At 40.6% G+C, this 22,129-nt stretch overlaps 1 protein-coding gene across 1 annotated transcript in view; it reads left to right on the forward strand.

Moving 5' to 3' along the window:
• Positions 1-22,129, forward strand: part of GMDS (GDP-mannose 4,6-dehydratase) — a gene marked incomplete at its 3' end in the record, with an annotated part of 432,088 nt that overhangs the window by 191,088 nt on the left and 218,871 nt on the right. Inside the window, exon 7 of the mRNA XM_082014902.1 lies at positions 13,525-13,652. Within this exon, the coding sequence (XP_081871028.1) occupies positions 13,525-13,652 (128 nt within the window). The remainder of the gene's footprint in view (positions 1-13,524; positions 13,653-22,129) is intronic.

Consider the following 22,129-nt stretch of genomic DNA (forward strand, 5'->3'; position numbering starts at 1 on the left):
GAGAGCAACAGAGACTTATGCTGCAGGACATTCCTACTAGGTCTTTCCTCCCCTAACATGGCTACCTGCCAGTCCTTGTTGTTATTAAAAGTTGCTTCATTTAGTACATTTTATGAAGTGGCTCTGCCCGCCTTCGTGGCTGTCACCGAGGTCATGAGTCAAGAAGGAGAGTGGGAGTGGGGAGCTCTGATTCAGTGGACCTTAGCAGCAGAGAAGCAGTTTAAACTGAGAGTGTTAACGGGTGGCTTTTTGCTTCAAACCTACTCCTTTCGAGCTATGCATTTGTATCAAAAGAAAAATACTGCGGAAAGCATGTTTGATCTCTTTGCCTTTACTGATTTTAACACACTGCTCCTGCCTTGCCTTTTGTTTACAAAGCTCAGCACTAGCAAAACTCCTTGTGAGCCACGAGGGTTACCTGGCTGTGGAACCTACTAATGAGGGCTTGGCATCGAGGCTATTTGACTCCAGTTTTCAGAGAGAAGAGCCATTTTCTCGGAGAGGACAGCGTAAGGATTTCAGAAGCTCCCTCCGTAAGCGCAGGCCGTTGCCACCTCTGCTGTGCACTTCAGTTGAGCGGGGGTGAAATGAGACGTGAGGGTCCTGGAATCATCAAAGCCACAGAGCCTCTTGGCTCCAACACAGCTGGAGTTGGGAAAGAGATGCCTGTTCCTCCTCTCTCACGTGGCTTTTTCTGTCCCTTTTCCGATCTCCCTGTGAGGCAGACAGAGCGGAGGCAGCAGAGCAGGAAGAAGAGAGGGTGACAGCGACTGTCTATTCCAAGTCAGAGGACAATTCTGTAGTGTCCCTTTGCAATTAGAAGAACATTTGTCAACCCCCACATCTGCCAAGCACACAGTTCTGCAGTCTCTGGAGAGGCTTATTTTACTGAAGTGCCTTTGTTTTTCCAAGCAGATACGAGAGAAGGCACTGTCATTTCCAAGATCAGTATTTGAGTGAAGAAATAGGACAGGATGTTGTAGATACATGCACAGTTACATCTTCATTTCTAGTGCTCCTGGCAGGAGCAGAGAGGATTGGGGGAGTTACGTTAATAACAGGCGGTTGGTGTCAGCATGATTTGATTCCAACTCCTACAGTAACTCTGTATCCTACTGTAGTTTCCTTGCAGCTCTAACATCCTTAGAAAATATCCCTTAGCAGCTCTAAGACACTTCTGAAGCACTCCTTAGCTTTTATAGCCATCATTTTAAAATAGTCAGTAAATTCTTGGGTAAAAGTTTGGTACTTCATCGCTGAAAGGTTTGGGGCCCTTATTCAGAAGAGTGTGGTCGGAGGAAATCAGAGTTTGAGAGCTGTTTCTTCGCCTGCTGCATCCGGAGCCTTTGGGGGTGTTCTGGGGAACAAATGCAGGTTTGGCTCCGGCTCAAGGGAGGTCCCTTGTCATGAGATGACATATGAGGGTTATGCATATAAGTACCAAATGCTCACACTCCCATACTGTGCAGCATTTCACAGCCGGGAGATAAACAGACTGTAGCTGTTTTAAAATAACAGCTATGTTTTTTTTCTCTGTTTATCTCTGTTTGCTGGCCTATTGGATCCCTTTTGTTTATTCCTGCCTTGAGTTATCTTCCAGGTCAGGTATGATACTTTCTGCCAGATATCCCTTGTACCTGAAACACTGGGCAGCGTAAACTTTTTTTTAAAACTCGCATGGATAATTGCCAAAAGGTGGTAGCTACAGTATCCCCAACAAATGCACATTATGAATGGTCCTCTTTTTAAGCCTAGAATTCCTTTAAACATGCCTGTTGGGTTTTGAGTACCTGCAGTTAAATGGTGTTGCTTTTGGCAGGGCTTGGTGAGCAAATGAGGCATAATCTCTCTGATCTCAGTAGTCTGGTCAGCCAGCCATGACATTCTCAGTGTCTTTTCTTTCTACACCCTGTCTGAACAGAGCCATAACCCAGGCAGCTCTCAGTGGGGTTGCCAAAGATTACCATGTGCAGTGAAGCAGCAGATGGCAGGACAGTGGAAAATATGCAGTCCCAATCCCTGGGTTCACGTGGGGTTCAGGGTTAAATTTCAGCGATTTCCCTCCCTGCTCTCGAGCCCCTCGATAAACTGCCCTTTGAGATACAAACTCTTCAGTGTGCATTGGGAAACTATTTAAAATTCGGTTTTGTACAGTTTTGGAAGTGGGTTCTAGACTGCAGCAGGAAATTTAAGAATTTTGTGGTCACAGCAGTTACAGTCTTCCTCACCATCCAAAGCCATTAGTGTGGGCATAAGAAATGAGATAAATATGAATACATCCTGAAAACATGGAAGGAGGGAAAAAGGAATATTGCGAACTTGATTAGCTCAAAAATTGTGCAATGACTGAACGAGGAGTGCCTCTACAAACTTACTTGTGCCCGTGTGTTCTGATAAAGCCCCTGTTTGCACTTTTGTTTTTTCCCCCCACGGGCTCCCTTGTCATTATTCCTTGCGCAGGACGGAGAGTTCTCACCTGAATGACTAGATGTTCAGTCTCTGGGGGGCGGAGGGCGAGAAAGGAGTTCTTTACTCTTCCAGGGTACTTCTCTCTCATTGTTTCACAAATATCAAGATACATAACTTTCTCCAATTCCTGTAAGACATTGTCATTTTATCCCTATTTTGCAGATGAGAAACTAAGACGTGAAAAAAAAAAAAAGAAAAGTCTGCACTGGTTGATTGATTGGATGATGTTCAGAATAAAACTCCCATCTGTTTGCATCTGAGAGCTTGGTAGTCAAGACACAGAGGAACATGCAGTGGTGATTCAAAGAGAACCTTGATTTAGGGACTTTCTAAGCACCTTTTCAGAATTTGCAGAAGAAACCAGGCTTTTATTAATTTTTCCATGGCAGCATTAATCAGACTGAACTGTGAAGCCATCATTTCTTTTTCTGCAGTTCTTGCATCTTTGCTTAGCTTCAGACTCCGTAGGACCCCTGCCTACTTAATTTCTCACAAGACAGTAGTGGCTGGTCTCAGAGCAAGTCTATCCTCTGCACAGGGGGCAATCCCATTAGGAAAAAAAATTACAATATGTAATTAAGCTAGATGTGTTTTGTGAAACCGTATCATTGTGCATTCAAAAACAACACTGGTACATGTAGTCCTGACTTTTAGTGCGAGAATTTACAGCTCTCTCCCTGAACGTGTACAGAGTGTGTGTGTGTGTATGTGCATGTGTGTGTTCCCGAGAGCATGCACAGCTACCTGTGGGGATATTAAAAGTATGTGAAAGGTCCCAGTAAAATACAAAGCCAGGAAATTCAGAATTGGGCTAACTTTCTGTCCTGGTTTCACCCCATTGTGCTCAAGCATTGTAGGCATCTCAGAACAGCAGGTGATCTGCCTGCCTCTTCTGTTCCTAGAGGAAATGTAAACTAACTTAAATGGGAAATATCACAAAAACAGGATAACAATGAATTTCAGGAGTCCACAAAGGAAGAAGCGTTCTTAAAAATACTGACATTAAAACAGTAGTGAGCATGACAAATTGAACTGTAGTAAATGGGCATTTAATTTAGATGGTCTGGGTTTTGCCATTTAATCACTTTCCAAATGTTTTGTTTCACATTTTCTTATGCAAAATTTTTGTGGTCATTGGACGTCTTAATGGTGGAATGTTTAAGTTTGGATTCTTCTTTGTAAACTTAAGTAATCTGACTTCAGTGAAACTGCACCAATTTATCTTGCCAGAAAACTGAGTTCTCTGGGTTTGTAGCTGCATATTTATTTTTATTTAATTTAGGTATTAATTACACTAGAGAAACATTATTCCCACATGGAAAGAATGCAAAAGCGGGATTCAATTTCAGTGGCAACATTAAAAAAAAAAAAGGAATATTCATTGAAATGTATGTACCTTTCAAAAAGCTGCAATTTTACTATTTTTCCTGTGTTCAAGTGACTTTCACAGTAAGTACACCGTCCATCTCTGCCTCAGTGCCTTTTTTATTTTAAAGTGAAAATTAGCAATATGCCCAGGGTTTTTCCCAGAGGGGGGTTCGCTCTCAGCAGCGGCTTTTATGCAACCTCCTGACGTATCTTTTCTGCCTGCGGGAGAGCTGCCACTCTGCCTGGTGGCATTTCCAGTTCAGGGTTTGGGTGTGGAAGCCGTAGCACCCTTGCTTAACTTCAGGGTCCCCCGAGAGCGATCACGGCCTGCTCTGAAATAAGGACATAACTTCTTATGGGAAGTTCAGGCAACTGGTAGTAACTACAGCTAGGCGAAATGATGTTTTTGTTGGCTCCCTGAATATGGGGGGTGAAGACAGCTAGGCCAAACATCTCCAGGTCTTTCAGGAGCAGAAGGGACATGCTGTCTTTGTTGGCTTGCACTCTTCCTGGTGTGTTGTCAGCTTGCCTCTGCCTTGCCCTCCTATCCTCTTCTTAAACTGCTAGATACTTACTTTGAAGCTTGTTTCAAGGGGGTTTGTTGTTAAAATACTACATTTGAGGGGTGTTGCTTTGGTTTTATCCAAGATACTGACTTCCAGCGTTGTCCTGTTCTGTCCTCAGCAGCCCCACTTGTCCCTGTGCAGAAGCAGAGCTGGGGAACTGTGGAGAGCTGGGGCAGCCAGAGTGGGATGAAAGCACCGCGAGCCGATCTCATACCCCTGGTCACACACCAGCTTGACTGCATTACCGCAGCACACACTGAAGATTTTTTTTTAGTCTTCTGTCAGAGCTATGCATTTACCTGATTAGTCTGTTATGAGTGTGAAGGGGTATCTGTAGCTGGAACAATTCTTCCTTGTACTGGTAATTGCAGACCATCACGACTGATGGCTTGTACATTGAATTGTTGGGATCATCACTGGTGTTGGAGATGTACTTACCACGTCCTAGCTGAGAATCCAGTTATTCATAACACAGAAGATGGAAGGAAATGTAGCGCCTTGCATTTTATGTGCCCTGTTCAAGTACTAGGAAAAACTGTGCCTCCTGTATTTGCAGAAGCTGAGATTTCTTTCTCTCGTTCCCTCTAGCTCTCAGTATTCCCCACCTTGTTACTTCTCAGTGAGCTGTTTGCAGCTCTTTCCAGCTCCCTGGAAATACGGTACAACTGTGTTTCAGGACCTCCTCTTGGTGGCTCCAGGACTCCTGTAGCACAGGGCAGTTTATGAAAATTGAAATACATTTACCAAATGATGTATGGAGGGCTCAAAGAGTGCCTTGAGGACTAGCACTGTCACAAAGCGAATCAGAAGAAAGTCCTAAGAGAAAAACTGTTAGGCAACAAAGCTCAAAAGGGAGGTACATGGATTTTAGGAACATCTTCAGTTGTAATGTCTAAGTGTCAAACCCGTCTAGGACTGCTTATTAGTTTGTGTGGGAGGCAAAGTTTCGTATAAGTTATTTGGCTGCAGCTGGATCATTTTTGTCTCTCCAAGAAAATACATCAGCACTGACTCAGCAAAGTCGTATGCCGCTGTGATTGGTTTTAAGGCTAGCTCTTATTACAGTCTTTTGCCTTCAGTAGAAGTAAATGAAAGTTCTTTTACTCTTGACTTGAAGCAAAATGACACATTTTACACTCATAAATTTGCACATGAAAAGATAGCGCTCATGTGGGTGAGCAGAAAGACACAGAAGACCTGTGCAAAACTTTGATTTTACAGCGACCCACCACAAGCTGATGTCCCAGCCACCTGGAGAGGCTGAGAGACCAACCAGACTTAGTCCCTCAGAGGTCAGAAGGTCCAAGAAACTGTATTAGTCAGTCATATGTCACCAGGTAAGATTAAAAGCCTTGCCTGCTTCATCTCAAGGGAGTGCTAGGGTAAAGGCTGAATGTCTCAGCTTGAACCATCAAACAGCACCTTTTTTGATGTGCTACTGGTTGCTGAGAAGATGGAGGAGGGGAAAGACAGGGAGAAAAGAAAATGGGTGTTAAATTTAAGGGAACAGATGTCTGAACTTTAATAGTTATTTAACAAGATAAGTTAAAATCTGGATTTTGTGCAAGTTGCCTTAGACTGTATGATATTTCCATTTTGTACAAACGATGCATTTTCCTTTTGGCTGCATACATTTCTAGCTATTGTCGCACCAGTTCAGCAAAGCGTGTACTTAACTCCAATTGTTTACACATGCTTAAACAATATAAAGAGTCTGGGCTGATGGGCAAGCACGCTCATGCTTACCCATAGCCCATACACGCAAGGACTTGTCTAATTCTGTGACAGCTTAAATGAGAGGTTAATTCAATAACATTAGTTGTTCAATTTCAAAAGCACTGCTTAAATGAGTGTTAACGAATCAGAGCGGCTAAATACATTTACCTTTGTTTTAAAATTTAGTGCGTATGAACTGTGATTAAGAAATCAAAGTGAATGGTTTGGAGCAAAAGGTTAAGTTCTCTGTAAGCGAAATGCTGCTCTGTTTATGTAAGTGCCATTAACAGCATAAACTTGGGAACAGGAATAACACTTTTACATATTGTTTTCAGTATTAATGTTTGGTTTTTCCTTTATAAGAATCTTTGATGCCTCACCTTTTCCTGTCCAGTGTACAGTTCCTGCAGGGAAAATATTTTAATTTAAGAAAAATTATATGGAGGAAATATACTAAAATAGCACCTTTTACCCAGCAGTTATTGCTGGTATGTCACACTATCCTTTTAACAAGCCCATATAATAGATCTGAGGCGTGTAATTATTCCTGAATAAGGGCATTTTTGAACGTGAAATCACATCACTTTGTGTTGCACATTACACATGCAGATTGTCTGCTAGTTAAATGTCATTTTTTCACAGTTACTTTAGAGAACTGCTGCTGTGTAGTCACAGAAATCATCCTGCCATTGTTCTTTGGGAGGTGGAAACCTGTATCTGTTTGTACGCAAAACAGTGGCGAAGAGTTTAAAGCGCTGATGACAGATCCCCAGCGGAGGGTTAGCTCGGCTGAATCACAGGGGAGCATAGCTCATGTGCTGTGACAAACATCACCTCTGAGTCTCATCCTCTGGTGGTGGTTGGTAGGTCTCTCGCCCTATTTTCCTGTGCTTCTTGTATGGGGCTTACTAGTTGTCCCTCCAGGTAAGCTTCATGCTATCTTTCCGCACACTGGGGAAAAGAAAAGTCTCCCTACTTTCTGCGCCCTCTCCCAATTTGTCGTTCCTCACAAGATTAAGTGTCTCTCACTCTTACTTTCCCCTCAGGTTATAAAAATCATCATTTTTTGTTGCCTCCATGCCTAGTTCATATGACCTCCCGTTGCCCTCAGCTGTCCAAATGTTCTCAGTGTGCAAGTTGAAGAGCATCAACCCCCTCCATTGTGCTGCCCTCCTGCTGCTGATGCTTCCTACCCGTCCGTGCCTTTACCTTTCTGCCTCAATCTCCTCATTTTTAAAATGCAGGTAGTAGTATGTATATTTTCCATTACTCAAGGAATTCCATCAAGTGTGGTTCAAATGGAAAATGGGGCCAACCAGACTTACCACATTTTACTTTTGGCATTGGAAAGTTCAAAATGTGTGTCAATATATTATAATTCAATTGATATGCTGATTAATGTCTTTGTTAGCAATATTTAGAGGAATGACTACCACTTCATTTTATTGAAATTACACAGTTAAAGTAATACCAAATGAGGATCACTTGATAAGGAGGGACAATTTTATCCTCATGTTATTGGACTGTTGCTTTCAATCTTTGATATGTGGATTTTATTGTTACATGATTATTTCCCAGGGGTTTGATGAAGAATAACCTTTAGAAACAAGCCTATTATCAGTAGCTTTATCTTCCCTGTTTAAAGATCTCACAAGTCCATTGGAAAATAGTTGGGGTTATGTACACTGAAAATGTTTGAAAAACATTGCAAATGTATTAAAAATCTGATAAACCCACCATCATAAGATACTATTACAATTTTAAAGGACAGAGGAATGTTATGATGAAGCAAAGTATTTCCAGCTATGCTATACAGGATTAAAATGTAAGGATTAAAGCACTGTATCTCATGTTTCAGGAAATAAAATGATTTATTGCTCAGGTCAGGAAGATGTTTCCCATGCAGTGCATGACTTTACAATGAGTTGCTTATGAATCATATCACCCTTATTTCATATATATTTCATTTTGAAAAACTGTGAGTGTGGACTTTCTGGCAAGCTCATCCAAATGTAGCCGTACTTGCTGTGTAAAATTTACAGGACATTATGAAGAGCTGGGAAGGAAAAAGTCATCTTTAACGGTGGTGTTTCCTTTGTTTCCGAACAGTGATGTTTCAGCTTTGTATATCTGTTGTTGTGAGAACAATTTGTTATTTTAAACTGCGAGTGGATTCACAATTAAAATGCATGAGTGTTTAACATACTAAGCAGCTGGTTTACTAGTTTTATCAAAATGCAGTACTGTGTCAGTTGTTTCAATCAAGATACAGTTGAAATTCCATTTAAACCCAAAATATGGAAGGTTAATTTAAAGATCTGTAACTTGCTTTTTCGTCTGGTTTACATTGCCATAACTCCATTGACTTCGGAATAGCTGTTAACTGATTCTCATCAGCATAAGCTAATGGAGGCTCTGGACTTCTTTTCTTAGAAAAACTGGGTGTTGCTTTGTTTTATAATTTCAGCTTGTTACAAAAATGGAAAAGCTTCTAATAGAATGGAAATTATGAGCAGTGTGAATTTTCAGGCAATCAAAACATTTTAATGATCTCATTAAATGTATCATTTACAAAGTATATATGTTAAAAGAAATATGTTCCTTTGGGTTTGTAGAAGCACTGGGTACACAATGTGTTTGAACATGTTAGGCTTCCACTAGAATCTGTGCCAGAACTGTAGAAACTTGGAGAGAAGAAAAAAAAAAAAAACACCTAACACCCTTTTTCTTGTGCCAGCAATCTTTAAAGACAGAAACCTTTTTATCATATTTTATGCAATGAAGAAAAATATGTTATGGCGACTTGATAGGCTGTGCTAGGACAGTATTTCCACTAATAACATTTAACAGTAATATTTATCTATCAGATTGTTCTTTTATGGTGTTAATAGGATTAATGATGGATTTTTCTCATGCGTGATACAGCTAGTGTTTTGCAGGGGTAGCAGTCTTCCTAAGACCACAATTTTGTCGTCTGTTGTTTTCTATGTAGCCTTGAGAGGTTGGAAAGTGAGGGTTCTTGAAAAGAAATAGTTACTATAACAGTTCTTAAAGCTGCTTCACCCATTTGGCCGCTTCTTACAAACTACAGATTCTAGAGAAAAACAGCCAGTTTCCTGATGATACACGAAGGGTGAAACCCCAGTGCTGATGAAAGGAATGGGGTACTGATGCAGAGACCCAGATTTTTTTCTCTCAGGGCATCTACCTTTGGCACTGTAGGTGCGTTGGGAGCGTGCTTCCTAAAGCAATAGTTTTAATATGCATTAATGAGAAGATGTGTCCGGCTTTCAAAACTGTGTCTTTGCCAGATGTTGGCAGTGTCCTTCTTGGAGGGATGAGCTGGGTGAGCTGTTTTCCACCCTGAGCCAGGCGGTGCAGCGGGTGATGGACCGGGGCTGGAGAGCAGAAGCTATTGCATTATATATCTGCTATTTCTTTTTATTGTAGCATTGCTCTTATCCTGGTTTGCTGACAAGTTATGTTTTACAGATCAAGCCTGCTTGATGAGGAATCCTTGCTTAAAATTGTATCTAGGATAAATCAGGTTTGTAAATCAGACCTTATGGTTCCTATTGGAATGCTAATGATCTCAGAGGGACGGCTTGGGTTTTGAAAACAAATCTAAGCTAATGCCCAGGGTTCCTGAAAGAACTGTTAATATCTTGAAAAGTCATGTTTACGGCCTCTTTTAAAATGTAAAAACTTGTCAGTCACTGCTCAATCAAGGCTGTTCGGAACTGCTGAAATGTGTGGACACACCAAGGCATCCTTTGCAACCTTTGGCTGGATCTCTGCTTTTGCAGCACAGCAATTCCAGTGCTCTCAGTAGCAACGCAAACCAGAGCATAATTTGGCCTGTCATGGTTTGGATGTATTTGCTGCACAGATAACTGTGCAAGGCAGTTAGCCCAGCACACTTGGCCCTATCGAGGGAGCAAGAATTGACTCTTTTCCTGCTTTTGTAGGATAGTGAGTTCCCAGAACAGTGCCACTCTCACACATTTTGAATAAATGTTCAAATAAGTCAAAATATATCATGCATTTCTAGAGTTTTGAACACTCTCATTCGTACCAGGTGTGAGCGGAGAGATGTGTTTAACAAAACGTCTCTGAACTGAGGAGGCAGTACAAAGCCAGGAGACAAATATGGGACTCTGACCTCTCTTCCCCGCCAATCTAAGCTAGTTTCCGTTGCTACCATGAATTTCCAGGTGAATTAGTAATTTAGTAGCATAATAATATAGGCCTTACTCAGCTGTAACAGCTGGTGGCATTTTAGCTGCTGCATCATCTTGATCCGATGAAAATCAACGTAAAGGGTGAAGTGGTTAACACACCTGCAGCTCTGTTGATGCTCTTACTGGTACTAACTGGCCATTCCATGGAGGAAAATGCTGTTGTAGGTTCAACATTAACAAGTCCTCAATACCTCTTGAGGAAGAAGGAAGCTAACCATTTCTGTGTCTCAAAAGGCACTTTGTATTCAGTTATATAAAGATGTATGTAGCACTCTGCATAGACCTTTAGATACAATCATTCCTGAGGAAAAAGACATTAGTCTGCCAAGTTTCAGGCCAAAGCAAGATTTTATAGTTGGATTGCAAACCCCTAGGACAAGGCTTTATAAAGGAAATGCTGACGTAGCATTTTGTATGACTCCAGTGGGCATCAGCTTAAATTCTAGTTATGATGTGCATTTAACAGCATGGGATCAAACCTATAGTGTCATGGGATATTTTAAGATACTGTCTTTGAAGAGAATCTCTATTTAAACATTATTTAATTTAAATGCTTCTGAAATGTGCCATTCAGTCCTTGGTTGCGTGAAAAAAATTCTAATCACATTTCTCAAAATGAACAGTAGCACAGTTTTATTCCACAGCTTTCATGTTGAGGTGCTTCCAAGGAGAGGGTTGGTATTATTTTGTTGAAGCCCTACTGGAATATTTCTGGAGAATCAAGGTTTTCATTTTTCACTGTAGGGCTCTTTAATTCTTCATTTCAGCCTTTTGAGGTATGTTCTGATTTTGCTTGGAGAACTTTGAAGATAGTTTCTCTCCTGTTATCAGTGACTCTGCAAGAATGCTACAGTTACTAGGATCTGCTGCATTGTGCTAGATGAACCTGCTTTTTCTTGTGCAGTATCTTTCATACGTTTCAAGTTAAGTAATGGAATTTCTCTCTCTCTCTCTCTCACACACACACACACACAACATAATATGCTTTTTTTTTTAATGCTAAGGAAGTGGTTGGTCCAAAATGGAAGCTGACATTCATTAGTCGTGTAGGTTGACAGTAAAACTTGCTTTAATGCAGATGATAACTAGAACTCTCACTGCTTTTATTGCAAATGGGAAGCATCAAAAACAGCCAGTTTTGCTTATTACTCAGTTGCAGTCTGGAATGTAAAGCTGTATGCTTTATCCTAGAAACAAGCTTCTCCTTCAACTCTTATTTACTGATGAATAATGCTAACTAAATTATTTCAGTGCAGAAGGTTAGGAAGTTTCAGAGCTAATCCTAGTAAGTTTGTGTAATAGTTTTAATCTATTTTTAATTAATTATTAATAATCTCTGTGAAGATCTCAAAGCACTTTGACAATGTAAAAAATGGAAACAATCTTTGGCAAAGTACCAGTCTGACTAAACCAAAGAGACTCTGTCACTGGTTTCTGTTAAGCCAGAACTCCACTCCTGCTGCAAGGCCATCCAGCCAGGAACAGAGCAACCACAGTACTTTGCTTTCAGAAATTGCAATAGCAGAGTCACAGTGTCAGTCCTGTGGTTTGCTCTGTTTTATCTTTGGGATAATTGTATTTCTCCTGTTGAGTATGCAGGATGCAGTCTGGAAAAAGGGCTTGGGCTTTCGTCTCGCAGTTGACTCATTTGTCCAGTTTTTGAGGAATATTTCTATTAAAAAAGACTCTCCAGTATATTTTATTTCTGAAATTTTGCAAATCACACTGATTTGTAAACTTCCTTTATATATGAACACTTTTTCAGGGAATATGGAAATTATATGAATTTCATCCTTCAAAAAACCAAGCACAAACTGATGGTATATTCTAAATGGCTAATAACAGGAATTCCAATTAGTTCAGCACTTGACAGAAAATTAAAATTCTATCTTAATCCTGTGCTAAGATCTGAATTATTTAATTGCTTCATTCCACATGGTTCTTAGAGGTGCATTCTTTATTTTACTTTTGGCAGTGTTAAATGACACAAGGTACTGTAGTGCTCTTGACTTTACAGGAGAAACTAACAGTCTGAAAAAGACACTTCACATTAATAATTTTGCAGTAGCCTATCATTTGTCTGACAGGAAACAGAAAATATTGAGATGCATATCTCAAGAACAGAATTCCATAATGAAAAAAATACGTATATGCATTAAATGTACAAGCTGCACTACTTAGGACTTTTGAAATTTGCTAAGAGCATTTTACAAGTGCAGTCATTTTCACTTACTTTCCTGCTTTCCATTTGGATGAGGTATCATCTGTCACCACTCAATCATTTATTTTTTTAGCTATTAAAAAGGCATGTAATTTTAATTTTGTGGCCCATTAGTGTGCAAATGCCATTAGGCTGGTTTAGCCTGAACCCATGGTCTAAATTGAAATCCCTCTGCTTTTGAGAAGACTGTTGACCATGTTTTAGAAATACAGCTGTCATAATCTAAAAATCAAGATATGAAAATAACTAGAAACAAATATTGTTTAAAGCAACTATATGGGGAGCAGAAATGGGTACACAAATTTTCAAAAGCAATACAGTGAACAAAATACTGAGTTATGATAAAATAATGTACAGTCTTCAACTGATAAATCTGAAATCACAATTTCATGATCTGACTGAACCTGGGGTACAAAGAATCCCGAATACCTAGAAAAGTAGAATGTGTTGAACCATTAACAGTCCTTTGGGGAACGTGCCGTGTTTGGATAGTCTGACTTTTTTTTTTTAATTAATAAACTAATTTATTTAGATGTATGCATTCCTTAAAAAAAATATGAAAAAAGAAACGGCAACAAAAAACTTGAGGGTGGTCTAAGATGTCTGTCTTCTTTATGTAACCTTTGCATTTTGTGTTTAAGAACTGACATTCCAAATGATTTTCTTTGGCTTTATGCCTGGACTGAATACTGAGGCAGCAAATTAGGAATGCTTAAGAAGTCCCACAAAGAGAGATGTTTGCTGTGAAAGTACAGCTAGTGTGACACTTGCACCGGAGGCTTCTTAGCCGACTCAAACGATAAATGATGGCATGGGGTCTAGGTGGTGTGAGGGTAGAGAATGAAAACTGCAAATACCATGTGCTGAGCTATACAAGGTGTTTCGTGTGGCCAGTTATCTGCTGCTGCAACTATGCTGATGCTATCTTTTATTTCTATTCCAGGGGCTAACTTCGTTACTCGAAAAATTAGCCGGTCGGTAGCAAAGATTCACCTCGGACAGCTGGATTGTTTCAGCCTGGGCAATCTGGATGCTAAGAGAGACTGGGGCCATGCCAGAGACTACGTTGAGGTAAGATGTGGGCCACATGCCTTTTTCTGAATCGTCATGGTGGGCATAATGCTTATTGCTGTAACTTGGTCATGGTCCACGGAGGGCTATCTCAGGATGTTTTTGCCTATTGAGGCCTGTTAATTTTGTCTTGCTCTTAATTTCAGACTAGGGAATTTAGTAACACAGCAGTCTACCCCAGGCATGACCTGAACAGAAAAATACATCTTTGGGTTTACATTCCTTGACTGAATTCCTTGGAGGAGGGGGCTGACTATAAAGTGCATCTATTTTAGAGTATTTCTCCCATTGTTTTGACAAATTTTATGACTAATATTAAGATTGAAGCAAGACACAATATGAACTGAAGTCAAAGATCCTGCTGGCAGTTGATGGCCTTTATTATAAGGAGGCAAGTATGCTGTATATATTAATGATCAAAGGTCTGGCTGGTTATACATGAGAAAGAAGTATCACAACACAGTTGTGCCTGCATCTAGTGTCTGAAATGTTTTCATAGTCAGGATTTGTTTCTAATTTTATTCTATGCATCTACTTAAGCAGACAAACAAACAATACCCCTGTATTGTATTACAAGGAGACGTGAATGACCGTGTAGGAAATATTGTCTTTTCCCCAGGAGACTTTTGTCCCCAATTTGGTGCTTAAAGATTTCCTGCGGTCATTGGGCTATTTGTGTCTTTTAATAATTCCTTGCTGGGAAACCGGATTTGTCCTCACCATTCATTGATGTAATTTAAAAAGATGATGACTGTTTGTTTTGTTTTTCTGTATTACAAAGTAAGAAGCATTTCAGTAGGAAAAAGTCTGTTTTGGGATTTTTATCATAAGTAGAGATTTAAAAGGTAAAATGAAAGCTGAGCTCTCAAATCATGTTTATGGTCAAAAAGAAACAGCAAGAAAACAAAATTGTAATACCACACTATGAACTTTTGTTCTGGATGATATTAAAAAAAGTAAACGGCCATATAGCCCTGGCATTGAAAGGGTTACATCAAGTAAGCTAAGAAGATGATTTTTGGCAGCCAGGTATAAATAAAGTTGGCTTTTGGTTCTGCGCTCCATTTGCATGTAAGGTCATAAGGGCACCATGAATGTCATGATTATGCCTCCATGACGATTGTTTTATATTTGTGGCTACAACATCAGTTGAAGCAGTTAATCCAGTAAACTGTCACAATCATCTTTTTAATAGAACTACTCAAGAGTGTTCATAAACTCAGCTAGCAAGTCTCAACTGAAAGGAAGTAAAAGATAAGCCAAGTAGAATGATCAGTTGCATGAACATAATGAGCATCATTTGCTAACAGGCATTGGATATTCCATAAACACTTTGGCCATCTCATTCTAAGACAACTTGCACCAGACCATAAATCATGGGATGAATTCTGATGTCTTTTTCCATAAGGGAAATCCAGAATAGCCCTCTTGTGTCTAGTGGGTCAGACCCTTGTCCTATGTTCAAACCTTTAAAAACAAAAAGGAAATGAGAACAAATCTATCCAAAAGAATGACTAGATTTCAAGTCCTTTGGCCTCCAGAAGGAATGTAGTTGTCTGAGGTCTACAACATGAACACATGTTTGTTGTATAAGTAGCACTCCAGACCTTTCAGCTACACATTTTGAGCCTCTCCCCAAATCTTCTGGAAAGAATTTTTCACTAAAATATAGTTCATCTTGAGTATTTTTCTTCCCAGAGAGGTACGCCTTCGGATAATGGGAGAGTTATTATCAATTCTCTAATTCCCTGAATATCATGGAAATGTGGTTGCAGGCAGCCTTCTAATGGCTAAAAAAGAGAGTAACTTTAAACTGGAAATAAACAATTATTTGAGGCTTTAATGGCCTGGAAAGTAGGGCTTAGAGATTTAACGTTGTTCAAATAAATACATAGTACGTTAGAAAGCATCATTGTATTTACAAGCATTTGGGGAGCTTCCTTAAGCATATGGCTGAACACATAGGGATATATCTTATCCTCTCCATATGTACTTTTAAATCCCATCGATATTAATACAAGTAACACATGTGCATATAGACTAGACCATGTACTGTGTTTTCTTTCTCCTTATTTCCTTACTAGGGATAATAATAAAACCATAAATACATTCCTTTTCATTGTTTTATAAAACATTATGGGTCAATTCCTGATCTCATGAAAGTTGATGACCAAACTCTCATTGACTTTGTGGAGAGATTGTATCCTGTATGTATTGGAGTGGAGAACGTCTGGTGGTTACACAGCACAAGCAGAAGTCAGGACTCTTGAGCTTTGATCATAGGCATTCATCTGACTGCCACTGTGATTTTGGACAAACAATTCTGTATACAATAAAGCATGGAAGCACATGTCTTCACTGAAGCGTGTAGGTGCCCACCAAGGGATGGGCTGCCAGCATGCTCAGTGTTAACTGTTCATTGAGGTCAGCTTTAGTAGCAGGTGATTCAGAAGTTTGATATTTAAACACAGGTTCATATCAGGGGAGAATAGTTGGAATATGTGTTTGATTAGGTTTTTGAGCTGGGACTTGAACTACCACCTGCAGGAACTGAAAATCAGGTAGAGGTGGCATTGTGCTGGTGAATGAAAACCAGGAAGTCTAACTCACTAGAAAGAAAGGTTTCCATTCAGTGTTTGAGGAGAACAAAATAGAAATAAGTAGGCAGTGAAAATTTTCTAGGATGACTGTTAGTTTTATTCTAAAATTACGTTAGTAACTCTTAACATTTTTGCAGAAATTGCTGCTGCCTTTTACCCCCCCTTTCTCCATTTTTACTCTGCTGTGATCCAGCAAAAGTCTTATGGGATGGTATTAGAGATGACAATCAACGGCACTGAGTTGGAAGAGGAAAAACAATATATCAGCCCTTCTGTGTGCTGTTTTGTTATATGAGGGTAATTTATACCTTTTATTTGTTGTGGAAAGTTCTAGTAAACCATCTGCTAGATATTTTCAAATATTAGTACAATAGAAAGCCTTAACAGTCTCACTCATTTCTATGCCATTTATAAAACATGAAGCATCATACAAATTTCCTCGGATGCTCACCCAAGAGTCTTATTTCAAATAAATATAGATTCTCAGAAACATTTCACTTGGACCATTAAAAAAAATCCATGAATAGTTGGGGTTTTTTCCATTTCCTACATGCTAAATACTGTAAATGAAGTTGTGAAGGTATATATGCAATTGAAACCTTAAAGTGATGTTCTTGGGGAGGAAATGGACTCATTTATTTGTAACATTCTAAGGGAATAGCCAACAAATAGGACATAGTCATGTTGGGAAGTAGCTCTGGGAAAAGAGTAAGTTTGTCTTTGATAGAGTTCAACAGCTGAGGCTTTTCCTTCCTTTCCTTCAGTCTCCTCTTCATCACTCACTGATGCTCAGGTTGCCTCCTGCAGTTGCACTGCCCACACCTAAGTGTTGTGCAGAGAGCAGAAATATGAGGAAGGGAACTGCTGCCCCACTGCACTTTTAGCTGTGTGTGCTCTCAACAAATCATCAGTATAGTGGCATAATATGTGCTCGTTAGTTATTGTGGCTGGAACACATAGATGCCACATTGATGCCACATTGATGAATGCTGTGGAAAAGCCTATCAATATATATCTTACAAAAGTAAAAAAAAAAGTCAAAGGTAACAGTTTTAATAACCTTTAAGTATTTGTACAGATCAGAAATACTTTCTTCTGCCTTCAATAGAAATCCATCTCTTTCAAGCAATAACTACAGAAGACTCATAATTGAATCATAATTGGCTCCAATTCAATTAATTGCAGGTCTAGTCAAATGCTTAAAATTAAGCGTGTGCTTAAATTCATGGTGAAGTCAGGAACCATTTGATATTCTAAATGTATGGCAATCAGCCTCCATTAATTTATATTTAAATAATGTTTAAAATAAAAAAGAAGATAACAGTTTTTAAATAAGTAATATAGTAAGTTATTTACAGTCCAACCAAGCACATTAAGAAACTTTTTAAAGAAAGACTTTCCATCTTAATTTTTTTTGGATTGGTACTGGTACTGATTTGCACTTTGTGATTAAAATGCACAAGAAAATAGGCAGCCATTTTTATTGTCTTAAGCCATTTTGAACATGTTGAAATTGGGATACTAAAATCTAATCTACAGTGATATCTTCTACATTTAAATCTCCAGTCAGCATTACCTGGTCTTTTATTCACGATTCTTCTATTGTCACCATTTTAACAGGTAGAGATTGACCCTTGGAGACAACTGCTACCATTTCTGGGAAATTCCATTTGTGGGAAATCCCTTCTTGTATGTTTGTGTGTACATTTAAATATAAAAACTCTTGCTGGACAGAATTATTTTAAATTTTACTTTACTCTTGTGCATAAGAAAAGGATTCAGCCAGTGAGACTGTTGGCCAAGGAATTTCTGTTTCTGTGTTATTGTTTTCTTGGAGTGTTAAGGATGTGTCGTCTTTTGAGATACATTTTACCTTAGTCTGATGAGACTTAAAGTTTTTTCTGACACATCTTTTCATCAGCCCAATGGAATACTTGCTTGTGAGAGTCTGACTTTGTTGAGGAGCATTGGTTATGAAAGGAAAGTCAGTTATATATGTCTGTGTAACTATCAATACTTCATATAGTTATGAGATTAGCTTATGAACTTAAAGCCATGTTTTTAAATTAGGATTGCCCTCTTGTTATGGACTGAAGTGAAAAATATTTTTCCCTTTTTACTGCTTAGTTTTTGTGCTCAAACTTAATAATTTCTAACAAAATTCTAACAAAAGTTAAGAAAGCGTTTTAAACCCTTGTTGTGGTTTAACCCCAGCCAACAACTAAACCCCACACAGCTGCTCACTCACTCGTCCCCAGTGGGACGGGGGAGAGAATCGGAAGAGTGAAAGTGAGAAAACTCATGGATTGAGATAAAGACAGTTTAACAAGTAAAGCAAAAGCCGTGCACTCAAGCAAAGCAAAACAAGGAATTCATTCACCACTCCCCACGGGCAGGCAGGTGTTCAGCCATCTCCAGGAGAGCAGGGCTGCATCACGCGTAATGGTTACTTGGGAAGACAAACGCCATCACTCGGAACATCCCCCCCTTCCTCCTTCTTCCCCCAGCTTTATATGCTGAGCATGACCTCATAGGGTATGGAATATCCCTTTGGTCAGTTGGGGTCAGCTGTCCCAGCTGTGTCCCCTCCCAGCTTCTCATGCACCCCCAGCCTACTCCCTCTTGGGTGGAGTGAGAAGCAGAAAAGGCCTTGGCTCTGTGCAAGCACTACTCAGCAGTAATGAAAACATCCCTGTATTATCAGCACTGTTTCCAGCACAAATCCAAAACACAGCCCCATGCTAGCTACTGTGAAGGAAATTAACTCTATCCCAGCCAAAACCAGAACAACCCTCAATGCTGGACTTCTTTGAGTATGAGGGCAAAGATTTTTGAGCCATCCAGATACTCAAGTGTATTTTGTGTATTTCCAAATGAGAACTTTTTCTTTCCATCAACTTGCTTGAGCTGGGATAATCAATAGCTCTGTTAAGTCAAACTTATCTTAAAATTATATACAGTCTGCTCTGATTGATGTGATGATCCACTGAACTGATTATCTTATTGCTGCCATCTATGTTTTATTGGGTTTGTGTGGCAAGGTTTTGGTAGCGGGGGGCTGCAAGGGTGACTTCTGTGAGAAACTGCTAGAAGCTTCCCCTGATAGAAGGGGATATGTCTGATAGAGCCAGTGCCATCCAGCTCCAAAATGGGCCCGCTACTGGCCAAGGCTGAGCCCATCAACAACGGTGGTAGCACCTCTGGGACAACACATAATAAGGGGAAAAAAAACCCCAAACGTGCAATTGCAGCTGGAGACAGGAGTGAGAATATGTGAGAGAAACAACTCTGCAGACACCAAGGTCAGTGAAGAAGGAGGGGGAGGAGATGGTCCAAGCACCAGAGCGGAGATTCCCCTGCAGCCTGTGGTGAAGACCATGGTGGGGCAGGCTGTCCCTCTGCAGCCCATGGAGCTCCATGGGGGTGTAGATCTCCACCTGCAGCCTGTGGAGGACCCCATGCCAGAGCAGGTGGATGCTGGCAGGAGACTGTGACCCCATGGGAAGTCCAGCAGGACCTGTGGGCCCATGGAGAGCGGAGCCCATGCTGGAGCAGGTTTGCTGGCAGGACTTGTGACCCCATGGGGGACCCAGGTTGGAGCAGTCTGTTCCTGAAGGATGGCACCCCATGGGAAGGACCCAGGCTGGAGCAGTTTGTGAAGAACTGCAGCCTGTGGGAAGGACTCACGTTGGAGAAGTTCAAAAAGACTGACACAAGGCATTAGGCCCAAGGAGTCTCCATTTACCTTTAAAAATCACCTTGTTGGCAACATAATTATTTAGGGATCAGCCATATCAAGGAAAAGGTACAACAGGATGTTCATGCTTTTGTGCATGAAAACACCACTCAAAAAGCATCATCCCTACACCGAGCCTTGTTTTGATGCTTGCAGGGTATTTAGGATCACAGAATAGTTTGGGTTGGAAGGGACGTTTAAAGGTCACCTAGTCCAACCCCCCTGCAAGGAGCAGGTTCAACTTCAACTAGATCAGGTTGCTCGGAGCCCCATCCAACCTGACCTGGAACGTTTCCAGGGATGGGGCATCTACCACCTCTCTGGGCAACCTCGGCCAGTGTTTTACCACCCTCATTGTGAAAAATCTCTTCCTTAGATCTCATATAAATCTGCCCTCTTTTAGTTTTAAAACATTACCCCTTGCCCTATCACAACAGGCCCAGCTAAAGAGTCTGTCCTCAACTTTCTTATAAGCTCCATTTAAGTACTGGAAGGCTGCAGTAAGGTCTCCCCGGAGCCTTCTCTTCTCCAGGCTGAACAACCCCAGCTCTCTCAGCCTTTCGTCATAGGAGAGGTATTCCATCCCTCTGATCATTTTTGTGGCCCTCCTTTGGACCCTCTCCAACAGGTCCATGTCTTTCCTGTGCTGAGGGCTCTAGAGCTCGACGCAGTACTCCTGGTGGAGTCCTACCAGAAAAGAGTAGAGGGGCAGAATCCCCTCCCTCAACCTGCTGGCCACGCTTCTTTGGATGCAGCCTTGGAGAAGGTTCGCCTTTTGGGCTACGAGCACACATTGCTGGCTCATGTCCAGCTTTTCACTTTCTCAGCAGGGCTGCTCTCAATCCCTTCATCCCCAGCCTGTATTGATACCTGTATTGATATCCAGGTGCACTTGACCTTGTTGAACCTCATGAGGTTCACGCAGGAACATTTTTTGAGCTTGTCCAGGTCCCTCTGGATGGTATTCCATCCCTCAGGCATGTCAACCGTGCCACTCAGCACGTTGTCGTCTGCAAATGTGTTGAGGGTACACTCGATCCCACTGTCTATGTCACTGATGAAGATACTAGACAGTACTGGTCCCAATATGGACCCCTGAGAGCCACCACTCATCACCAATCTCCATCTGGACATTGAGCCATTGACCACTACCCTCTGGATGTAACCATCCAGCCAATGATGTGCCTAGGATAAAGGAAGTCACATTTGACCATAGTAGCTTTTTCAATCACCCATCTAAATAATGATCCAGTTCTCAGGATGCAGTACAGCGAATGTAAGTGATCACAGCACAGGTAACTGGTCTCAAATGAAAGGTGCCAAATCGCTTTGTGAGGTCCACCAAGCACTGACCCATAGGCACTGGCATTTGCAATAGAGCCACTTCTTCCTGACACAACAAGAGTGCTGGAACAGCAGATCTAAGAAGTAGTAAAGAAGATTGTCTTCCCTCTGTTGAGTCTGTAGGGAAAAGACATAGATAAGTGGATTGCCGGAGTCAATTCATGATGCTGTTGTTTTAGTAAATTATTTGCACATGTTGCACCTCAATTGAAATGTTCCAACCCTACAAAAGATTTAAAGTCTTCATATGAGGTGGTAGGTGGTGTCACTGGCTAGAAAACAGGCATCTCCCCAGCATGTGTCTCATGCAGAATTAAAATAGGATCCTGTGAGACCCCATTGTCATTTCTCTCTCTTTATTACTGTCCAGGTAGGCTCTATCAGGCTCCCCAGGCTCAGTAAGGCCCTGTGGTGCCACTTGACTTCTGGCTTCAGAAACCACTCTTTTAACTCTCTGGTTTTAGTTAAGAACTTGGGAGCTGGACTGAAGACTTCGAACATTTTCTCCACGGCTATTTCTGAGCAGTACCAAAATGAACTGTCACAAACGATAAGCATATAGTGAAGCTCTCCTCAGTGTACGTTTCTTCTGCATCATCCCATGCAAGCAGGGAAAAAGCTGATCTTTAAATAATGATGTTTTCTTTTAGTTAGAGCATGATTTGATGCCAGCAAAATGTAGGTATAATTCTCAAACATCTTATTTCATATTTTGAAAATATGAGCAAACCTTCCCTTATGAAGAGAGAACATATTTTAGAACAATTGTGATTGATAGTAATGCCAAATAAAAGCTT

Source organism: Phaethon aethereus (genome assembly GCF_964289735.1).
Source record: "Phaethon aethereus genome assembly, chromosome: 2".
Classification (NCBI taxonomy): domain Eukaryota; kingdom Metazoa; phylum Chordata; class Aves; order Phaethontiformes; family Phaethontidae; genus Phaethon; species Phaethon aethereus.